Here is a 16,865-nt window from a genome sequence, read left to right as displayed (position 1 = left end):
GGGCCCCAGTGGAAATTGTTCTTCTTTCTGGTAACCAAGTAGAGAGGGCTCACGATCTGGCCATACTCGGGAATGTGCATTCTCCAGAAACCTATGGCACCTAGGAAACCTGGTGTTTCCTTCTTGTTGGTCGATGGAGGCATTGCTGTGGTCTTATTGATGACCTCGGTGGGAATCTGACGTCGTCCATCTTGCCACTTTACTCCCAGAAACTGGATCTCTCAGGCAGGTCCCTTGACTTTGCTCTTCTTGATGGCAAAACCAGCTTCCTGGAGAATTTGGATGATTTTCTCTCCTTTCTCAAATACCTCCGATGCCGTGTTCCCCCACACAATGATGTTATCAATGTACTGCAGATGTTCTGGGGCCTCACCCTTTTCTAGTGCAGCCTGGATCAGTCCATGGCAGATGGTGGGACTGTGCTTCCACCCCTGGGGCAGTCGGTTCCAGGTGTACTGCACACTGCTCCAGGTGAAAGCAAACTGAGGCCTGCACTCTGCTGCCAGAGGAATGGAGAAAAATGCATTGGCAATGTCAGTAGTGGCGTACCACTTCGCTGCTTTGGACTCCAGCTCGTACTGGAGCTCCAACATGTCTGGCACGGCAGCGCTCAACGGTGGAGTCACTTCATTCAGGGCACGATAGTCCACAGTCAATCTCCATTCCCCATCAGACTTGCGCACAGGCCAGATGGGGCTGTTGAAGGGTGAGTGGGTCTTGCTGACCACCCCTTGGTTCTCCAGCTCACAGATCATCTTGTGGATGGGGATCACAGCATCTCAATTTGTCCGATACTGCCGGCGGTGCACTGTCGAGGTGGCAATTGGCACTCGTTGCTCTTCCACTTTCAGGAGCCCAACTGCAGAAGGATTCTCAGATAGTCCAGGCAGGGTGTTCAATTGCCTAATGCCCTCTGCCTCCACAGCAGCAATCCCAAATGCCCACCTGAGTCCCTTTGGGTCTTTGTAATAGCCATTCCAGAGGAAGTCTATGCCCAGAATACACGGGGCCTCTGGGCCGGTCACAATCGGATGCTTTTGCCACTCCTTCCCAGTCAGGCTCACCTCAGCTTCCAACAGGGTCAACTGCTGTGATCCCCCAGTCACCCCAGCGATGGATACAGGTTCTGGCCCCACATGTCCTGATGGCATTAAAGTACACTGTGCCCCAGTATCAACCAATGCATCATATTTTGTGGCTTTGATGTGCCAGGCCATCGAATCCACACCGTCCAGAAAACTCTGTTCTCCCGTGCCTCTTCCTGGCTAGAGGCAGGGCCCCCCTAGCCCTGGTTATCATTCTTTCCCTGGGCGTACATGCTCGAGGTACCTTCAAGGGGATCCGACATATCATCCTCCCTTTTGTAATACCTGGCAGCTTGGTCACAGGAGGCTGAGGCTACTTTCACCATAGTGGAACCCCATTGGTTAGTGCCTCCCTCCTTGAGTTCACGCACCCACGCTGCCAGGACAGAAGTGGGTTTCCCATCCCACCTTCTCATGTCTTCCCCATGCTCACACCGGAAAAACCACAGCTCAGCTCGTGGGGTGTACCCTCTCTCTCTAGCTGGGGGACGACGGGCTCTGACTTGGGGGCCTGTGACTCGCACTGGTGCCACACTGACCTTCCTCATCTCCTCCCTCATCTCCTCCCTCATCTCCTCCCTCATTTCCTGCCTCATCTCCTTCATCTCCTCTTTGAGGTCCTGGGCCACAGCAGAGACATGAGCTTTCAGAGGGCCATTGACCATGCTGTCATAATTCCTGAGCTTGTTGGCAACAGAGCCCACTGTTTCCCAGGTATTGTCAGCATCAATCGTTGCAACGAAGGTGGTGTATTGTGCACCTGACCTTATCGGGGTCATTATCATGCTGTCCATCCTTCCCAAAGAGTACCTCTAATATTGCCACCTCTCTTAGCTGCTGGATCCCTTCCTTGAGTGTCTTCCACTGCATTCTATGATGGTACTCCTGCATTCTTTCTTTGTGAATGAACCTTTCTCTCACACTCCTTAAGAGCCGCTCCCAGAGAGAAAGGGGCCCTGGCTCCCTCACAAATATCTGGTCCACACCTGGGTCCTGGGTCAACGATCCCAGATACCTTGCCTCACCACTATCCAGTTGCACACTTGTGCCCATAAGGTCCCAGACCCGAAGCAGCCAGGTTGTATAAGGCTCACGCCCCCTTCGCACATTGTTTCGCATAGCACGGAGACTGTCGTACGACAGGGACTCAGTGATGATTTCTGGCTCTGGCTCTCCTGCTGGTTGTGAGGGCCCTGATTCCCCATCATCATTAACTGGTTGTACTGATTTGGTCTTACACTTCCTCCTTTGCACAGGGGCGACTGCTGCTGGCTGTGGTTGTCCTTGTGGTTCAGCTGAAGCCTGGGCGGTTGTAACATCCGTGGGTTCCACTGCTGCACCATCGGACTCACCCTCTTTGGGGCAGGAAGAGGGTTTTTCACTAGCTGAGGAGGTATATTCCCTTAGCAATTGGCATATCTCCTGGCGCACCTGGCCCATCTCCTGGCACATCTCCTTGCGCACCTGGCCCATCTCTTGGCACATCTCCTGCATCCCTTTTGCCAGTACCCCCACCCCGTTTGGGTAGTCCATTTCTGAGGTGGACTGTTGGGCGGTATCAGTCCGTGGGGCAGGGTCTCTAGTGTCTGGGGCTGTGGCAGGCTCTGGGGTAGGATCTCTAGTGTCTGGGGCCGTGTCAGATTCTGGGGAAGGATCGGGCTCTGGGGTAGGATCTCTAGTGTCTGGGGCCGTGTCAGGTTCTGGGGCAGGATCAGGCTCTGGAGTAGGATCTCTAGTCTCTGGGGCTGGTGTCTGGGTAGTTATCCAAGCCAATCTCAACTTATCCTAGAGTGCTAAATAGAGTAGGCCTACCAGCAGCAGATGGTTAGTATTCAGAGGGAATCTAAACCCTTCGAAAATTGATGGGGTGGGCCCAAAGAACTGGTTGAGGGGTTGGGAGAAAACTTCCCCTGGTGTCATTTCCTCACAGAAGGTACCATTGTTAACATAACCCCAAAAACATGTACTCAGTGTGTGATAGCCGTTTATCCATGTGCCCACATTCCGGAGGAAGTTAAAAACCCATGAATTCCTCACCTTCTCGACCCATAGCGCAAGCTGGATAACAGCAATGGTAGCCTTAGTCAGAGGACCCATATTCAAGTAAGGAGCTGCAAAGGGGAAGAATATAGCCACGGCCACATGCCACCCGAACCAGGGTAAACTAGACCACATAGTGCTGCCTAACAAGGTTCCTATATCCAGCGCACAAAATTAAGTTATCCAGGAACTGTTATTCCTTTTTCACCTCTCTCTCTTAATGCCCTCAGGCCTCACATTGGGCGCCAAGATCTGTCTAGGTTTTGAAAGACAGGTGTCTGCTAAGGAAGGCAGAAGCCTCCCTTGAAGTGGCAGATATAACCCCTTTCCCTCTGAGTTATTATAATTTTGAAATCAAGAGCCTTTAGGCGAAGATGTGGGAAATAGGAATGACAGTTCTTTACTATATATATATATATGTATATAACCAGTCAAACAAAACAACAACAACTATGGCAGTAACAGCAAACACAAACCCAGTCCCAGCCTTCTTGGCTGTCAGGCCCTTTCCCCTCGGGTGCAGTTCCGCTCGCAGCCGACAGGGGCGCTGGCGGCTCCCGGTGAGCAGGGCAGGTGCGATGGTTCCCCCGCGGCTGCAGGGGGCGCTCCGGAGCGAGCTCGGGGAGCACGCGGCACTGGTGCCCTGGGATCCCGGGGAAGGATGGAACAAAGGCTTCACAAACCGCTGGGCAGCCGATCCCGGACTCTCGGGAGCAGCAGGCTGGGACAGCAGGCTGGAGCGGCAGGCTGGAGCAGCAGGCTGGAGCGGCAGGCACAAACACAAATCCCGGGTGGCAGTCGAGATGTATCCAAAAGGGGAACCCCCCCCGGAGGTCCAGGCAGGCAGGGCGAGCACGGCCACAACACAGCAAAAGCTCGAAGCAGCAGCGGGGCAGGGCGGCCACAGCCCGGCCTCCAGCAGGGCAGGGAAAGTGGCTTTGGGATCCCAGCATTGTTTCCAGCAGAAAGAAAAACGGCCGAAAAAAAGAACCAGCAGCTCCTTTCTTTGCAGCTTCTCTCTCAGGACGCTGAGAGGGAACTCAACCCACACCCCGGTGAAACAAAAAGAGTGGCCAGGCCCTTTTGTCTTCTCTTAAGCACCCAGTGATTTATCGTCTTAGTAACAGAATGGGGGAAAATTCCTTTAACAGAAAAAAACCTAGATCTCTTAAAACCCTAACACCCTCCCTGTTGGGCTTGGGGTTGTGGGGCCTCAGGGGGTCGGGGGCACCGGAGGGCTGTGGGGGCACTGCGGTGGTGCAGAAGTTCTGGGGGTTCAGGGGTGCTTGGAGTGTCCAGGGGGGAATCAGGGGTGTGGTGGGAATCGGGGCTCCAGTGGGGATTTGGGGGTCCCTTGGGTGGTCGGAGCTGCCGAGGTCCCAGGAAGGTTCAGGGGTCTCGGGGTGCCCACGGTCTCCCCCTCCCCTTTTCCTTGCAGCCGCCAGGAAGCCCCAGGACAGGTGAGTGGGGGGGCTCTGGCCGTGACTCCCCTTTCCCCCTTCCCCAGACACCCCCTCAGGCCCCCCCTTATCCCCGCAGGGCCCCCCCGGAGGAGGGGGAGCTGCTGGAGCCCCACGGCGTGGGCAGCGAGCGGGCAGGGGGTGAGTACGGGGCTGGGGACAGGGACACGTCCCCCACGGGTGTCACCCCCTCCCAGGTCCCCACAACCGCTGTCTCTGTCAGCGCCCCCACGGGTGTCCCCCGGCCCTGCCCCCCCTCGGCATCCACAAGTGACCAACGCGCAGCTGCCGGGACCCTACGAGGGACAGCAGGACCCCGGTGCCACCTACGAGAGTGTGATGTGACCCTGGGGGAAAATTGGGGATCACTGGGAGGCATCGAGTCCCCCCAGGGGTCCCTCACTGCCCTTCACAGCACCCCAGGGCCTCCCCATTCCCCCTCCCAGTGCTGGGGGGGGCACAGGACCCTTTTGCCTCTTCTTGGACCCAAAAGGCAGCGTTTGGATTAAAGCGGGAAAAATGGGGTTGGTTTGTTCAGCTCTGCCTGCTCAGCTCAGGAAGGAGGAGGGTCCCGCTCAGGGTGCTGAGCAGATCCTTGTGGCATTTGCCTGAGTTTTGGGGCTCCCTCAGTGCCTTGGGCAGAGGCACAAAATGATCCATTGCTGCATTTCCGGGCTGCTTTCCCTCGCAGCTGCCCCTGCAGGGGCGCTTTCCAGCCAGCCCTGCTCTGCAAACCATCCAGGCTGGAAGGGTGAGCTGGTCCTAAAAAGTGGACAGGCCCTAAAAAGCTGAGCCAGAGGCAAAAAGTGAGCTGCACCTAAAATCTGAGCCAGGCCCAAAAACTGATTTTGCCCCGAAATCGGAACAAGCCCCAAAAACTGAACCACTCCCAAAATCTAAACCGGTGGCAAAACCTGAACCAGCCCCAAAAACTGAACTGGACCCAAAAACTGAACCAGCCCTGAAAACCTGAACCCATCCTTAAATTGGAATAAGCCCCATAACCCAAACTGGTCCCAAAAACCTGAACCAGCCCCAAAAACTGAACTGGACCCAAAAATCTGAACCAACCCTAAAAAGCTGAACCAGTCCTTAAATTGGAATAAGCCCCATAACCCAAACTGGCCCCAAAAACCTGAACTGGCCCCAAAACCTGAACCTGCCCAAAAAATGGAACCAGTGACAAAAACTGAGCTAGTCCCAAAATCCGAAGCAGCCTCAAAACTTGAACTGCCCAAAAAACCTAAACCAGCCCCAAAAACCTGAACTGGACCTAAAAACCTAAACCAGCCCCAAAAACTGAACCAGCCCTAAAAACCTGAACTCTTGGAATTGAAAAAGAAGGCCCGGTGGCTCCCGCGAGCGGAGAAATTGCAGTCTAAAACCAATGTGGTTGAGAAGAGCAAGCTCAGTTTCTTCGCAATCCAAAGGCACTTACATAGTGGACCAGCTTGTGAACTCTTAAGTGGCTTAAAACTTATCAAAGCAAATTTCTGCTTCTACCTAATTGGACTTACATAGGCAAGCTTCTACAGTTATGTTATGATTCAAAGAATTCAGAGTTTACCTCCCCTTCTCCGGGTCTCATCTACACAGCTGTAAATCTTCAAAACTCCCTTTTTGTTCCCAGCCCTGTTATTTTCACACAGGTCTTTTTCTCATGCAGAGTTTTTGCTTGTACAGTCCTTTCATTGATCCCAATAATTCTATTTTGCAACACCATCCCTGTCTGGATCCCCACCCCTCCCTCGGGTACCCCCATCCCTCTCAAGGTGTCCCTTCCCTGAAACCCCCCATCCTTCCTTGGGGTCCATTCCTGCCCTTTCCAAGCCTCCCCCAACATCTCTGTGTGCCCTCGTCCTCAAAGGGGTCCCCCCGATGCTCTCTAAACTTCCTTGGGTCCTTCACTGTCCTCTGGTGTCCCCTTCCCGCAGGGGTCCCGCTCTCGGGGGTGTCCGTGTCGGCGCAGCCCCCCGGGGCACAGGTGGCACTGGGGGACCGCCTGGTGCTGAGCTGCGCCGTGGCCGCGGGGACAGGTCCCCTGTCCTTCTCCTGGCACCGGGGGGACTCGTGGGCGCTGCTGGGCAATGGCCCCCACCTGGAGCTGCGCCACGTTGGGGACAATGACAGCGGCCACTACCAGTGCAGGGCCAGCGACGGGGACATCATGGCTGAGAGTGTCCCCCTGAATGTCACCGTCCTGGGTGAGCGGGACCCTCAGGAATGGGGTGACCCCACCCACGACATCCCCATCCCCCCCGGCCAAGTGCCAGCCCCATCTGTGTCCCCGCAGTGCCCGTGGCCAATGCCACCATCAGCCCTGGTGCCCTGGCACAGCCGGTGCACGCAGGTGAACCCGTGACCCTGCGCTGCTCGGTGCAGGTGGGCTCAGCCCCTGTCACCTTCACCTGGCTGCGCAACGGCAGCGAGGTGGCCCGGGGTCCCCTCCTGGAGCTCGGCAACGTCCATGTGGGACATTCCGGCACCTACCAGTGCGTGGCCACCAACCAGCTGGGACAGGACGGGCACCGCGTGTTCCGGGTGCTCAGCCCCGAGCTGGCACTGACGGTGACACCGCGGGGACACTGGGACACAGGTGGGGTCGCTTGGGGTTACTGGTGGGTGCAGCATCCCCGGCATGGCAGCTGACCCTGATGTGTCCCCCTCTGTCCCCAGCAGTGGCCGCAGGGGTCGGTGGTTCCCTGCTGTTCCTGGTCCTTCTCGTGGGTGTCATTGTGGGCTGTCACCGGTGGCACCGCCTGGGTGGGTGACAATGGGGGTGTCGGGGGTCCCAGGGGTGGTGGGAAGCACCCCAGAGTCGGGGAGGGAATGGGGTGACACCCACAGTTTGTGACTTGGGGGTGGATGAGCCCCCTCTGACCCCAGCTCAGGGTCCTGGGGGCTTTGGGGTGGCGTTGGGATGTTGGGGGTACTTTCAGGGGTTTTGGGGCAGTTTGGGGGGTCCCCCTTCCTCCCGGCCTTGGGGCTCTGGGGGCTCAGAGGTTCGGGAACACCAGGGTGGTTCAGAGCTTCTGGGGGGCATAGGGGATGCTTGGGGGTTCTGGGTGGACTCAGGGGTCCCGAGGGTTTTTAGGGGCCCCAGGGACACCGCAGTCACCCCACACATTTTCCTTGCAGCCACCAGCAAGCACCAGGAAAGGTGAGTGGGGGGTTCCAGTCCTGAGCTCAATTTTACCTCCACCACATAAACCCCCCAGCCCACAGCCCCCCCCCTTTATCCCCGCAGGGCCCCCCCAGAGCCCCCGCCCGCCCCAGAGGAGGGGGAGGTGCTGTACAGCCTCGTTGGGAGCACCCGGAATGCCGGGGGTGAGTACGGGGCTGGGGACAGGGACACGTCACCCACGGGTGTCACCCCCACCCGGGTCCCCACAAACGCTGTCTCCCGCAGGGTCCCCCCATGCCACATCCCCCCAGGGGACCTACGCGGAGCTGCCGGGACCCCACGGGCGACAGCAGGACCCCAGTGACATCTAGGAGAACGTGCTGTGACACTGGGGGCACTGGGGGCACTGGGGGGCACTGGGGGGCACTGAATGTCCCTGCGTGAGGGCACCCCCGTGTGTCACCCCCACCCCACGGCTCCCATGGGCGCCCACCCTGCCGGGGGGGGGGGTGGTCACGAGTGGGGGGTCCCATGTGGAGCTGCCCAGAGCTCCCCGTTCCAGTGCTCCCAGTGCTCCCAGTACCCTCCAGGGGTTTGCCATTCCCCCTCCCAGTGCCGGGGGTTGGGCACAGGACCCTTTTCCCTCTTCTTGGACCCAAAAGGCAGCGTTTGGATTAAAGCGGGAGAAATGGGGTTGGTTTGTTCAGCTCTGCCTGCTCAGCTCGGCAAGGAGGAGGGTCCCGCTCAGGGTGCTGAGCAGATCCTTGTGGGATTTGCCTGAGTTTTGGGGCTCCCTCAGTGCCTTGGGCAGAGGCACAAAATGATCCATTGCTGCATTTCCGGGCTGCTTCCCTCGCAGCTGCCCCTGCAGGGGCGCTTTCCAGCCAGCCCTGCTCTGCAAACCATCAAAGGCCCTCGCAGAGCCACTGCTTGGGCTGCCCTTGGCTTTTGTGCTTCTCGCAGGCCTGAGCAAACCACAGCCACGCCTTTTCCCCCACACAATTCTCACCTTGCAGCAGCTCTAAAGCTGCGAGAGTCAAAGCCCAGGGGGTGGGGGGGACCCTCAGGACCCGTTCCCTGCTCTGGAGCTCCCCAGGATCGCTGAGCCACGAACTGGAGAGGGCAGGGCGGGGATGGGAAAGTGATGGGAATAAGGGAAGAAATGGAAACGAAGAGAGGAAGAAGCCCCGGGCCCCTCCCCCAATCCATGAGCACCCCATGGGGGCAGCGCTGGGCCCTGACTCACCCCAAAATCGGAGGCACCCAGTGAAGGAGCTGCGACCCACGTGCCCACCCAGCCACTGCCCATCCCTGGGACCCCCATTCCTCTGACAACCCCGACCATGGGATCCCCATTCCTTATGTCCCCCCTCCCTGGGACGCCCATCCCAGGACAGCCATTCCCCAGCATCTCCATTCCCAAGGACCCCCATCCTGGTAACTCCAGCCCCTGCAACCCTCCTCTCCCTGCCACCCCAAACCCTGGGACCCCCCACCATGGGGACCCCCATTCCTCAAGACCCCCATCTGATGTGACTCCCCCTCCTCAGCACCTTCAATTCCCAGGACACTCCTCCTTGGCTCCCTACAGCCCCCAAGACCCCAAATTCTGTCAACACCGTGTCCCCACCCTACCCCATAATGTTCCCACCCTGCCCCCACCAAACGCCACCCACACGTTGGGGCAAGACGTGACCTCGCTTCCTGCCTGCCACCCAGGGGACAGGTGGCCCTGGCAGCGTGTGACAGCCAGCCCGGGTGGCCAGGGACACCAGGATGGCCGGGAAGGTGACGCTGCTCCTGTGGGGTGAGTGCCCTGGGCACGGGCCTGACGCCCCGGGGATGGGCCCTGGTGAGGCAGAGAGCGGTGGGGAGGGGGCAGAGGGGGTCTGCGGTGTGCCCTGAGGTCCCCAAGGCCATCAGAGCCCGAGCATGGGCATGGACCCCTTAAATGTGACCGGAGTCGTGGGGTGGCTGTGGGGACAGGATGGGAATGGGGACAGGAACAGGGGGACAGGAATGGAGGGAGTGGGATGTAGCAAAAGGAACCTTGGGGCTGGGGCAGCTGTGGGGACAGGGCCAGGGGGACAGGGATGCAGGCACAGGGACAAGGGCCAAGCACCATCAGGATGGGCCATGGGGCCAGGTGCCATTGGGATGGGATCATGGGCAGAGGGCCGTGGGGATGTGGCCGTGGGGACAGGAGCTGTGGGGTGGGTGGAGGTGACTTGTCCAAGCATGGGGTGTCCACAGTGTCCCCATGTCCTGCCTCGGCCCAGGGTGACAGAGGTGTCCCTGTCCTCAAGACCTCCGTGCTAAACCGGTGACCCTGTGGGGACAGTTTGGGGACAGCCCCACACTCCGTGCCCCGGGTGCCGCTGTCCCTGCGGTGCCACCCCCACCCAGCCCTGTCCTTTCTCCCTTCCAGCCCAGACCCTCGGCCTCGCTGGTGAGTCCTCGGGGGGATGCCACGTCCCCGCCCCGCTGTCCCCATCCTACCCTGGCCCTGGCAGGCTGGTGTCCCCTGTCACCCGCAGGCACCCAGACCACCCAGCTCCTCGTGCAGCCCCCCTGGACGCCGCCGGTGCTGTGGGACCGGGTGACACTGACCTGCCAGGGCTCGGGCACTGCCGCTGCCACCACCTGGTACAAGGACGGGCAGCGCTGGTGGCTGCAGGGACCCGACCGATTCCGTGTCACCGAGAGTGGCACCTACCAGTGTGACAGACCCGGCACTGGGCTGAGCCCCTCCGTGAGCGTCTCCAATGGTGAGGGGGGTTGGGTGTCCCCAGCCTGGCGCCCGCAGGTTTCCCCGAGGGCTCTGGGTGGGCTCCGCTCCATGGGTCAACCCCCTGGTGTGACGAGAGCCCTTCCCCTGCACACGGGGACATCCCAGAGCATCCCAGTGCGTGCGGAGCGGCGTGTTGGAATTGGGAACCCCTGGTGCGCTGGCTGTGACCCAATCGGGGCGTCCCAGTACCATAGGGACCCCACGGATCCCCTCGGTGTGACCGGATACCCCTGTCCCACAGACCGGCTGGTGCTGCAGGTGCCAGCGCGGTCGCTGATGGAGGGGGACACGGTGACACTGCGCTGCCGGAGCTGGAAGGACAAACCGGTGACCTCGGTGTCCTTCTACCACGAGGAGAAACAACTGCAGCAGTTCCGCAATGGGACCGAACTGTCCCTGTCCCCTCTGCGGTTGCTGGACAGTGGCCGCTACCGCTGCAGGGGCTGCGTGTATTCCGTGTTTTCACAGTGGAAGGAGTCGGCGCCGGTGAAAGTGACAGTGCACAGTGAGCACCCCACAGCCGCCACCCTGACACCCCAACACCCCCACACCTCAGCACCCCCACAGCCCCTTCACAGCAGGCTCGGGGTCACCGTCCCCCCGCCCCGTCTCCTTCCCAGAGCTCAACTCGCTGTTGGTGCTGGAGGGTCCTCCTGAGCCCACCGAGTGGTCCCCCCTCAATCTCAGCTGCCTCAGCACCCCCAGCCCCCTGCGGCCCCAAGCCCTCCTCCTGCACCTCTTCTACCGGGACGGGCGGTTGGTGGGGGGGCCTGCAGGGGTCCCCGCAGCTCCTGCTGCCCGCCGTGGGGGTCTCCCACTCGGGGAATTACAGCTGCCAGGTGCGCTCCGAGCGGGGGGCCGTGCGGAAGAGCAGTGCCCGGCTCCGCGTCACGGTGCGCAGTGAGTGCGGGGATGGGCGTGGGGAGCCCTGACAGCCACCACGGGTCCCCCAGTCCTGTCTGGGGTCCCCGCAGCCCTCTTTGCCATCCTCCCGCATCCTCCAGCCCTGCCTAAAATCCCTCCCCAGGTTCCACCCCCCCATTGCCCCGGGTCCCCACATCCCCTCATCGGGTCCCTTCCCTGGGTCCCCACACGCCTCTCTGGGGATGCTCCCATCCCTCTCCAGGTCTCCCTTCCCTGAATTTCGCACCGCTCCCTGGGTCTCTTTCTCTCCCACTCGAGTCCCCTCTGCCCTCTCCGACCCCGCCCTCCTTCCCCTTCCGTGTCCCCCACCCCACACATCTTGTCCTCCACAGGGGTCCCGCTCTCGGGGGTGTCCGTGTCGGCGCAGCCCCCCAGGGCACAGGTGGCACTGGGGGACCGCCTGGTGCTGAGTTGCACGGTGGCCGCGGGGACAGGTCCCCTGTCCTTCTCCTGGCACCGGGGGGACTCGTGGGCACCGCTGGGCACCGGCCCCCACCTGGAGCTGCACCACGTTGGGGACAATGACAGCGGCCACTACCAGTGCCGGGCCAGCAACGGGCACAGTGTGGCTGAGAGTGTCCCCCTGAATGTCACCATCCTGGGTGAGCGAGAACCTCAGGAATGGGGTGACCCCACCCACGATATCCACATCCGCCCATACCAGGTGCCAGTCCCGTCTGTGTCCCCGCAGTGCCTGTGGCCAATGCCACCATCAGCCCCGGTGCCCTGGCACAGCCGGTGCGCGCAGGTGACCCCGTGACCCTGCGCTGCTCGGTGCAGGTGGGCTCAGCCCCTGTCACCTTCACCTGGCTGCGCAACGGCAGCGACGTGGCCCGGGGTCCCCTCCTGGAGCTCGGCGACGTCCATGTGGGACATTCTGGCACCTACCAGTGCGTGGCCACCAACCAGCTGGGACAGGACGGGCACCGCGTGTTCCGGGCGTTCAGCCCCGAGCTGGCACTGACGGTGACACCGCGGGGACACTGGGACACAGGTGGGGTCACTTGGGGTCACCGGGGGTGCAGGACCCCCAGGGTTCTGGGTGACCTCGGTGTGACCCCCTCTCTGTCCCCAGCAGTGGCTGCAGGGGTCGGTGGTTCCCTGCTGTTCCTGGTCCTGCTCGTGGGTGTCATTGTGGGCTGGCACCGGTGGCACTGCCTGGGTGGGTGACAATGGGGGTTGGGGGTCCCAGGGAGTTGGGGGAAGACCCCCAGAGTCGGGGAGGGAGTGGGGTGACACCCACAGTTTGTGACTTGGGGGTGGATGAGCACCCTCTGACCCCAGCTCAGGGTCCTGGGGGCGTTGGGGTGGTGTTGGGATGTTGGGGGTACTTTCAGGGGTTTTGGGGCAGTTTGGGGGGTCCCCCTCCCTCCCGGCCTTGGGGCTCTGGGGGCTCAGGGGATCTGGAACACTTGGGTGATTCCAGGCTTCTGGGGGGCTTCAGGGAGGCTCGGGGGTCCTGGGAGGAACTGAGGATCCACTGGGGGCTCAGGAGTTTCGGGGGGGGGGGAAGGGGGCCGGGGGCTCCCACAGGCTTTCAGTAGCCCTGGGCACCCCACAACCCCCCCCTCCTTTTTCCTTCACAGCCTCCAGGAAGCACGAGGAAAGGTGAGTGGGGGGCTCCAGTCCTGCCCCCCCTTTTACCCCACAAGCTCCAGAACCCCCCACTCCAGCAGCCCCCCCTCGTCCCCGCAGGGCCCCCCGGGCTGAGGCACTTTACGCCAACATCGCGCGCAGCGAGCGGCTGAAGGGTGAGTGGGGAGGGGGGCACGAGGGGCACGGGGGGCACGGGGGGCACGGGGACCCGGACCCGTCACCCGCTGCTGTCACCCCCCACCCGGCTCCCCCCAACCGCTCTCTCTCTCTATCAGGGGCCCCCCAGCCTGCCCCCCCCCGGAACCCCCAAGTGACCAACACCGAGCTGCGGGGACCCCATTGGCGACTGCGGGAGCGCGGTGGCATCTACGAGAATGTGCCGTGACACTGGGGGGCACTGGGGGCACTGGGGGCACCCACACACGTGTGTCACGTCGCCCCGTGGGTGCCCACCCTGCCCGTGGCCACCAGGAGCTGCCAGCAGCTGGCCCTGTGCCCTGCCCGTGGCCACTGGGAGCTGCCATGGCCTCCGGGAGCTGCCAGCAGCTGGCCCTGTCCTCCCGCCCGTGGCCACCGGGAGCTGCCAGCAGCTGGTCCTGTCCTCCCGCCCGTGGCCACCGGGAGCTGCCAGCAGCTGGCCCTGTCCCCCACCCGTGGCCACCGCCCCTCTGTCCCTCTGAGCCCCACAAATAGGGGAGAATCCGCCTGGAAACCAGCCCAGAGTGCCCCAAAGTGGCCACTGGGACCTGGTGAGGGCTGCTGGGGACTGGAGGGGGGGACACGAGGGGGTCCCCGGGGAGCAGAGCCCCCATCCCCCCTCCCGCAGCCCTGGAGGAGCCCCAGGATTTGGAGAGGGAGTTTTAGGGTTGGTTTTCCTTCTCATTCTTCAGTTTGATGCACAATAAATTCAATGAATTCCCCCCAAATCGAGTCTGTTTTACCCCTGACCAAGCCCTCCCCGCCCTAATCCCAGCCCAGCCCCCCTCCCCGGGGTGCTCCAAAATCTGGGACCTCAGGGACAGGGACCCCAAAATCTGGGACCTCAGGGACCAGGGACCCCAAAATCTGGGACCCTGGGACAGGGACCCCAAAATCTGGGACGTTCAAGCTCTGGGCTCCCGAAATCTGGGACCTCAGGGCTCCTGAAATCTGGGACCTCCGGGACCAGGGACCCCAAAATCTGGGACCTCAGGGACCAGGGACCCCAAAATCTGGGACGTTCAAGCTCTGGGCTCCCGAAATCTGGGACCTCAGGGACCAGGGACCCCAAAATCTGGGACCTCAAGGACCAGGGACCCCAAAATCTGTGAAGTCCAAGCTCTGGGCTCCCGAAATCTGGGACCTCAGGGACCAGGGACCCCAAAATCTGGGACCTCAAGGACCAGGGACCCCAAAATCTGTGAAGTCCAAGCTCTGGGCTCCCGAAATCTGGGACCTCAGGGACCAGGGACCCCAAAATCTGGGACCTCAAGGACCAGGGACCCCAAAATCTGTGAAGTCCAAGCTCTGGCCTCCCAATGAAGAAGGGGCAGTCAATAACTAACTCATGGAAGCACAAGTGAACTATTGGGAGACAGCAAATGTTACTTCAGACAGAAGATGTTAATTACAAAGCCTGAGAAGCCAATTTCACCCTAATCTTGTCAAGATAGAGGGGACAAGGATCATGTCAGAGACTGCTGAATCATTCCTCAAAGGACTACGCATGCTCAGGGAGAAAGGTGAAAAGTTCAATGGGAGGATGACTACTGGTCTTCATCGGAAAGACCCCCGAGGAAGAGGAGAGGTCTTCCTCAGCGCGACTACCAGGACACACAGCACATACATGGCCCACATGCTAATGACTTCCGAGAAATAATTTGTATAACCACACCTGTCCCAAGGAATGTGATGAATATTCATCATTTAACCCTTCATACTGTGTTGTCGAGAGCACCAGGTGTGTGTGTTTGGAGGAGCGATCCCCACACAGCCGGCACGACGAATAAAGCAAATACCCACTTCTCTGACTCTGTCTCTGAAGGGTCTCCTGGCCCGGTTGAGGTGTGATTCATCTGGCACCCCAGATGGGACCCTCTCTGCCCGGCTGCTGGATCCAGGGGGAAGCAGACTTCCCAGACGCGACCCTGAATTTTCAGGGGGAGCTCAGCTGTCCTTTGGCTCACGGCGGGGGCAGACAGGGACCATCTGCACCAAATTAAGGGATTTGCTATTCCTTTGAAACACAAAATACCTGCAGGTCCAGGGTTTGAGTCCCTGAGGCTGGGTTGAAAGTCCCGAGGAAGACTGAGTCTCCCAAAATTAGTCCTGGGCAAGAGGAAAAGTACTTTTAAGGGGTTGGACCCCGACTTTTAAAGGGGTTGGACCCCCAGGGGTTGGACCCCACTGTGAAAGGTACCTTTAAGGGGTTGGACCCCGCTGTTGTGTGCTATTGTACTGCTATTTGTGTTTTGTCTGTTGCTATTCTGCCACTCACTCACACTCTGCTGTGTGAGTGAGAGTGGATGAGACGTGCTGTCAAAATGCGGAGCGAGTGAGGAGCTCTATCTGCGGTTCCGTACCCCGGCGCCGGGCTCGGCCAGAGAAAAGTGAAGCGTTTGGCAAAGAGTGAATGAGAATAAATCATATAAACTGTTGGTTTGGAATTCAACCTTACTGTCCAAAGGGGGGATGGATTTTAGAGGAGAAAGATTTTAGTTACTGAATTGAGAATACTCAGGCTCCAACACTTTTCTAATATAACCCCAGCTAATTTCCCTTTTGAAATCCCGTGTTTAGTGTATGAAAACAGTTGTGAAGCTTGGGTTTGTGTGCATGTATGAATTGTGAGAGAAAGTGGTATTGTACTTCTACTAGATGGAGTGGGTGGTGTCCAAGCTGCCAGAGGAGAGAGCTTGGTATCAGACTGGAAAGAGCAAGAATAAAAAAAATCTTGGCAGAAAATGAAAGTGCAGATAATGTTAGAGTAAGGGGAGAGTGGCAGAGAATAGTGAGAAATTTGAAAGGAACTGGTTAGAAAAGTAAGAGATGAGGAAAAGGTGAAAGCAATGGCAAAGGTGACGGCAGAAGCTGTAAGAATTGTGGACATTGTGATTAATAGGTTTGGGTGTTTAGTTCCCTTTTCTGCTCGGTGTTTTGCGCGGAGCTGTAAGGCTCCTGTTATGTGGTGCTTGTGCAGAGCTGTAAGGCTCCTGTTTGGAGGGGACCAGTGCCCTTGTGCCTTTTGTGTTTTGTTGTGAAAAGCCAAAATTGGCAGGTTTCAGTTCTGAGGCGAGCTCCTATCTTGTGGGGAGCCTCGCCACCAGTCTGTGGATTATTGTGGAGAAGTAGAATTGGCAGATTCTAATCCTGCAGCCTTGTGGGGATGGTGTTGTCCCTGTGCAGGCCCAGGCATTTGTCATGCAGCCTCATCTGCGGGGGCTGTAGAGAAACCTATGGGGGAAATGTTTTGCTGTCCTTCCTTGGTTAATTTGTCAGTCACCTCTCTACTCCTGGGGTGGATTTGGTAAAAAAAAAGAGAGATAAAGAACAATTGGTTACTAAAAGATAATTGATTGCTAAAAATGTGATTGGTTATTAAAAAAAAAAAAAAAAAAAAGGAGAGAGAAGGGGGTTTTAGGCAGTAGCATTGCTTGCTGCTGAACTTGATCTTGTCCAAAAGGAAAATCACTAGAACAAAAGGAGCAAACTGATAAGGCAAACTGCTCCAGGGCAAAAAGCAGAAGCCTACTAAAACCCTGAGGAGAAAAAAAAAAAAAAAAAAAGGCAATCCAAATGCCTGATTCACAGACTGCAACTCTTGCAAAACTTTTCAAAGCAGTCTCATTCCCTCCACTGAAGAATCA

At 59.1% G+C, this 16,865-nt stretch overlaps 2 protein-coding genes across 17 annotated transcripts in view; one reads left to right on the top strand and one right to left on the bottom strand.

Annotated features, from left to right (window-relative positions):
* LOC116436186 (Fc receptor-like protein 4) overlaps positions 1-16,865 on the top strand; it is a 187,336-nt gene that overhangs the window by 92,914 nt on the left and 77,557 nt on the right. For 3 of the 14 annotated variants that reach the window (XM_032093174.1, XM_032093175.1, XM_032093173.1), the window contains exon 9: positions 12,116-12,418. The exons of 3 other annotated variants lie outside the window; for them this stretch is intronic. In XM_032093174.1, coding sequence (XP_031949065.1) covers positions 12,116-12,418 — 303 coding nt within the window. Of the gene's footprint in view, positions 1-6,229; positions 6,790-6,878; positions 7,182-7,261; positions 7,349-7,832; positions 7,913-7,994; positions 9,040-9,443; positions 9,517-10,137; positions 10,159-10,246; positions 10,478-10,741; positions 11,006-11,756; positions 12,027-12,115; positions 12,419-12,499; positions 12,587-13,010; positions 13,033-13,119; positions 13,176-13,295; positions 14,630-16,865 lie in introns of those variants that run through there. 8 more of the 14 variants (XM_032093183.1, XM_032093184.1, XM_032093182.1 and 5 more) reach the window with 8 other exon arrangements.
* The window catches only part of LOC116436193 (Fc receptor-like protein 4), a 75,464-nt gene that overhangs the window by 44,716 nt on the left and 13,883 nt on the right, over positions 1-16,865 (bottom strand). The window lies entirely within an intron of this gene.

Source organism: Corvus moneduloides, chromosome 29 (assembly GCF_009650955.1).
Source record: "Corvus moneduloides isolate bCorMon1 chromosome 29, bCorMon1.pri, whole genome shotgun sequence".
Classification (NCBI taxonomy): Eukaryota; Metazoa; Chordata; class Aves; order Passeriformes; family Corvidae; genus Corvus; species Corvus moneduloides.
This window is presented reverse-complemented; position numbering and strand designations above follow the sequence as displayed.